The 6,071-nt window shown below is 40.5% G+C and overlaps 1 protein-coding gene across 1 annotated transcript; it reads left to right on the top strand.

The window, feature by feature from the left end:
- The first annotated feature begins 3,193 nt into the window (after window positions 1-3,193).
- On the top strand, window positions 3,194-3,922 carry LOC111711199 (uncharacterized). The gene has a single exon (XM_023485487.1). It carries the CDS (start codon window positions 3,194-3,196, stop codon window positions 3,920-3,922), a length of 729 nt encoding a protein of 242 aa, XP_023341255.1.
- Window positions 3,923-6,071: the final 2,149 nt, after the last annotated feature.

Genomic DNA, 6,071 nt, shown 5'->3' on the forward strand with positions numbered 1-6,071 from the left:
TCAGGCTCATATCATAAATATAATCTGTATTTATACAAACAGAATTTTACTTTTTTCTTTACTCCCACTCAACCTTTCAGATTATGCATTCATCTTTTAATCTCTTATAGTTGAAATCTTTTAAAGGCAGATGTTTTTCAAGTCACAACTTAAACAAAATCTTTTAAAGTCAAAACCTTTCAAAGATATAATCATTCAAAGTAAAAAAAAATTATAAAGTTAAAATCTTTTTAAGATATAATCTTTTAAAGTCTTAATCTTTGAAGTCATATTCTTTTTAAGTCAAAACACTTCGAAGTTATAACCTTTAAAACCCTTAAATAATCAAAATCTTTTCAAGTAATAACTGTTTAAAGACATAATCGTAAAAAATCATAATCTTTTAAAGACATACTATTTTAAAGTTTTTTCAAACTCATAACATTTTTAAGTCAAAATCTTTTAAAGTCGAAATCTTTTAAAGATATAATCTTCAAAAGTCAAATATTTTAAAGTCTAAATATAGAAAAAAATCCGGTTTTTAATCCTCACACTTTTAGAAGAAACCTTAACGTTTTGTTTGTGGCGGAAGACGATCCAATATGAAGAGGCTGAAGCCGGATATTCTAACGCGGCAAGACGTACTCAAATACTGCCACGTCACCTTGATATTTTGATTCAATAACTAAAACTTAAATTTGTATTTTTACCAGTAATAAAGTAGTTATTTAAACCAAGCGTTGTTTAAATCGAGCGTAGCTAAATTTGGTGACCCCGAGTTCGAAAAACTATAGGCAAATAGACTGTTTTTCTGTGCCGTTATAGACTCTTTTATATAGCTACACGCTAGTTGTGAAATGCCTAAGGACAGTGACAACGTCCAAGCTCAAGCTGAGCCCAGCTTGCTGGATTTATTGAACACTGTATCTGTGAAAGTTTCGGCGTTTTGGCCTGAGTCTGCGGAGGCCTGGTTCATACAAGTCGAGGCCCAGTTTGCGCTCAAGGGAGTGACGACCAGTTCCACGAAGTTTTACTATTGTGTTTCCTCCTTCAACCAAGACACCGCTAACCAGGTTCTCGACCTTATTAAGTCTCCTCCTGCTGCTGGTCCCTACGAAGCTCTGAAGAGCCGGTTGTTGAAGTTGTTCGCCCTCGACGACTACCAGAGGTATGAGGCAATTTCTAACCTTCCGTTATCTGGGGATATGAAACCCTCTAGGCTAATGTCAAACATGCTCGCCTTGCTTCCTGCTGGTCACGAACCGTGTTTCTTCCTTAAAGGAGCCTTCCTCAAGAGACTGCCCGCCGATATTCGAGCCCACTTGATCAGAGACGATTTCTCTGACCCCATCTCTTTCGCCCTTAAAGCAGATGAAATATACAAAAGCAGAGTCTCCTCTTCTCAAGTTTACTCCGTTTCCAGCACTCCGGAGGACCAGCACTCTGTTAACGCCGTTAGACCCTCAGCTCCTAACCGTTCTCGTCGTTCTGCTACTCCTTACGCCAGCAGCCGCCAGGATAGCCGTTCCCAGTCTCCTACCATATGCTATTACCATCGTTCATGGGGGTCAAGGGCAAAAAAATGCAGAGCTCCGTGTTCCTGGTCGGAAAACTAGTTCACCGGCAGGAGGATCTTCAAACCCTTCCTGCCGGGCCGACTACTTCAACACGTTTGATTTATTTACAAGATTCACTCAGCTCACGAAAATTCCTGATAGATTCTGGTGCTTCAGTATCAGTGATTCCTGCTCCACGCTCTTCTTCCACCTCGTCAGGAGTCAGGTTGCTTACAGCAGATGGTTCCTCGCTCACATGCTCTGGTTCTCGGATTATACCTCTACGATTTGGAGCCCACAGGTTTGAATGGCCCTTCCAGCTCGCTCCAGTAGCCATTCCCGTCCTAGGCGCTGATTTTTTGAAGCATTTCAACCTGTTGTTAGACGTTTCAAACCAGAGGGTTTTCAGCTCCGATTCACCAACCTCTCCGTCCATCATCCTTCCAACTGTTCCAGACTCCACGTCAGCTCCGCTCAAGGCAAACCTCCTCACCACTCCAAAGTGCATCCAGGACCTGCTCGCCGAATTTCCAGACGTAGCCTCTTCCGACGATTTTACAGCCTCTAAACCTCGTCATGGAGTCAAACATCATCTCCTCACGCAGCCGGGTCCTCCAGTGTTTGCAAGAGCCCGTCGGTTGGATCCAGAGAAGTTGGCTTCCGCCAAAGCCGAGTTTTCCGCCATGGAGAAGGCGGGTATTATACGTAGATCTAACTCTCCTTGGTCTTCCCCTCTCCACATGGTCAAGAAGAAGGACGGAGGCTGGCGCCCCTGTGTAGATTACAGGAGACTGAACACTGTTACTATCCCTGATCGTTACCCGTTACCTAACATAGCAGATTTTTCATCAAGGATCGACGGTTCTACAGTTTTCTCCAAGCTGGATTTGCAGAAGGGGTACTACCAGGTTCCGATGGCTGAAGAAGACATTTGTAAGACAGCGATCGTCACACCTTTCGGCATGTTCGAGTTTCTTCGCCTCCCCTTTGGCCTCAGGAACGCTGGGAACACGTTCCAGAGAATGATGGATTCCATCCTTGGCGATCTACCCTATTGTTTCACCTATGTCGATGATATCCTGATCTTCAGCAGCAGCCTAGAACAACATGTTGATCATCTCTGTGAGGTCCTCCTTCTATGTCGACAGCATGGACTGACTATAGGACTGCCGAAATGTGAGTTTGCGGTCCCTGAGATAGAGTTCCTGGGTCATCTAGTATCTGCTAAAGGTTGCTCTCCTCTAGTCAAACATACAACAGCAGTTTCCGAGTTCCCTGTTCCAGCTGACAAGCCTGCTCTGCAAAGGTTTCTTGGCCAACGCTCTGAAGGGACCTGGTAAGACTCTCACCTGGACTCCAGACCTCGAGGATGCCTTCCACCGTGCCAAGGATCTTCTCATCAAAGTTCCTGAGCTAACTCATCCTCGTCCGTCTGCACCGATCTCCATTGCTGTCGACGCCTCAGATTCTCACGTAGGTGCCGTGCTACAACAGAGGGTTCAGGATGCCTGGGCTCCGTTGTCATTTTTCTCCAGGAAGTTGTCAGAAACCGAGAAGAAATACTCCACATTCGACAGAGAGCTCCTTGCTGCCTATCTGTCCATCAGACACTTCCGCTTCATGTTAGAAGGTAGAGATTTCTCGTTNAGTCAAATGGCATGATAGAACGGTTTCACAGATCCCTCAAGTCTTCTCTCCGAGCCAGAGCTGCTGACTCCGACTGGGTTTCTCACCTCCCTCTGGTTTTGTTGGGACTCCGTTCAGTTCCTAAAGAAGACACTGGGTTCTCCGTCTCTGAGGCAGTGTACGGTTCCCCCCTGACAGTCCCGGGTGAATTCTTGGAAACTCCAGAGATTCCTGATACACAGTTCATCAGCAAGGTGGAGAAGGTTATAGCCGGATTTTCAACTCCTCCGCCCCATCACGTTCAGTATTCGCCTCAAGCTGAGGTTCCAGCAACTCTCAGAGCCGCCAAGTTTGTGTTTGTTAGAGAGGATGTAAGCAAACCTTCACTCAGTCCTCTGTATCGTGGTCCTTACCTGGTTGTGGAACGGCGGAGTAAGTTCTTCCGCCTCCAGATTGGTGCCAAGATAGATTCAGTTTCCGTGGATCGTCTTAAGCCAGTTTTCTCGGATTCTCCAGTGATTCCTGCAGCTCCTCCGCCTCGAGGACGTCCTCCTCTTTGTCAATCAAAGGATCCTCCTAATCAATCATCCGCCGCGAAGTCATCCGCCTCCAAGAAGAAGTCTGTATTATTCCTAACCCAACCTATAATCATACCAAGAAGGAATCCTCACAGACAAGCCAGGAAAGAAGGCCTTTGCTCCGCCGTGACTCCGCCTTGCCTTCTTGGGGGGAGTACTGTGGCGGAAGACGATCTATTATGAAGAGACTGAAGCCGGATATTGGAACGCGGCAAGACGTACTAGAATTCTGCCACGTCACCTTGATATTTGATACTCAAAAACTTTAACTAAAATTTGTACTTTTACCAGTTAATAAAGTAATTATTTAACTTCGGTTGTGTTAAATTGAGCGTAGCCAAAAAATCATGTATATCTTATACTTGAATTTTAAAACTTGAACCCTTTTCAGGAATTAGTCCTAAAAGTGTCTTCGACTTAAAATAGATCCTTGAATTTTCCATTATGGATAATTTTAGGAATGTTTATGATAAGTTAGGAGTGTCAACTTATAACAATAACAATTGGATGTGTTTAAATTATTATTAAATCATGTATATCTTATACTTGAATTTTAAAACTTGAACCCTTTTCAGGAATCAGTCCTAAAAGTGACTTACCAGGGGAATTCTAGTAAATATATACCCCTGTACCCGAGGGATTCTAGTAAATCTATAATCCTGTGCCAGGGGGATCCAAGTAAATATATACCCCTGTATATTTAAACTTAAAACTTATACTTATATTATAGAATTGATTTACATTACTAACTAACACTTCTGACATAATTAATATTTAAGTAAAGCCTATAAGTACCAGTATATTAGTACGAATTACTTGTGATATGAAAAAAATCTGGAAATAGTTGTAGGGAACTTATATTTAAATCAAATTCCCAAATCAATTTCTGTTAATATCAGAATTATAAATTGAAATTGATTTGGGAATTTTTAAATCTAATGTTGGGATTAGGCCCAGTTTCCAGAATAGTATAAATAAATACAAATTCTTGTTTCTCCAAATAAATCCATTTTGATTTCTGAGCTTTTTGTCTTTATATTTTCCCCAGAATTGTATCTCTGTAATCTGTAGAGGAATTCAATCTAATGCATTTCAAACTGATCTACATTTCTACATACAGGTCGTTACAGATCTACATTTCTGGGGTCAAAATCAAGCTAAGAAATCCACTAACTTTAACCAAATGACGTGTGTAAAAATTGTATGTGATTTTTGTAACAAGAATTACCAATGTAAAATTTTTAAGTATAAAACAGAATGAAATTAGGGTTAATAAAAGCCCTTTCCCCCGGTCCCCTCTCTGTAACCCCCCCCCCCCATCCAATTCTTCTTACCCGTCGTATAATATAAGAGTTTGCTCGGATCCATCCGACAATTCTGTGTACAGCGTCAATTCTGTTTTCAACCTCCGGCATCAATTCTTTGAGATTAGTTGGCTTCGAACCATCAACCATACACAGCTTTATCTAGCTATACAACTCTCATAATATTTATAAAACAAGCCTTTTAACCTTTTATTATAAATCCCACATGTGAAAAAAAACAATTGGCCTAAAAACTATCAAGAAGCTCCAAAATTAAAAAGCTTGGTGATTTTAGACTTGCGAAAAGTGTTTGACAAAATAAGAAAATGTGATTTCTTTCAACAAAGTTAATCAAATACAGATCGTTACAGATATTGAACTTCAGAGCCTTTGTTTCATTATTGCTCGACCGGAAAATATAATTAATTAAAAGAACATTTCTCAGAGGTGGAAGAGAAAACATTGTTTAACAAAAACCAGGTTGGCCGGGTGGAGAAAACACGATATTTCTAAGATACCTGATTTATGTTCTATTTATTCGGAGCGGCTGGATCAAGAAGCTGAACTGTAATCCAGGTTATATTGGCAACCATTTATATTGAGGTTAAGTTGTCCCAGTATTTGAGGTTATGTGAATCCAATACCAGTCATATATACCAGATCTTACCTGAACGATCTCTGAAATTGAGCCACAATTCTGTAAAGTTGAGCCACATTGTGGATAGAAATCAACCATTTGAGCCTGATTGTGGAAAAGACATAAGGTAAAACAAGGAATGTAGAAAAATATTATTAAATTTAGTTTAATTAACAGAAATTGATTATAACGGTTTAATTGCTGAAAGGATGGTTAACAGTTTCAAAGGAATTAAAATATATTTTATATTTTTTAATATTTTACATTTAAAAAAGAAAAAAAATTTGAAATTGGTTGAACATTTGTCTTGTGTCGGAGAGCAAAATTAACTTTTGTATCTTAAACATCTGATTTAAGTGAGTTAAAGGGACTGTTGACATAATAAAATAAG

The sequence above is a fragment of the Eurytemora carolleeae genome, unplaced genomic scaffold, assembly GCF_000591075.1.
Source record: "Eurytemora carolleeae unplaced genomic scaffold, Eaff_2.0 scaffold393, whole genome shotgun sequence".
In the NCBI taxonomy this organism is placed as follows: Eukaryota; Metazoa; Arthropoda; class Copepoda; order Calanoida; family Temoridae; genus Eurytemora; species Eurytemora carolleeae.

Coding starts and splice junctions, on each gene's coding strand:
- LOC111711199 (XM_023485487.1), top strand. CDS start 3,194: ATGATAGAACGGTTTCACAGATCCCTCAAGTCTTCTCTCCGAGCCAGA.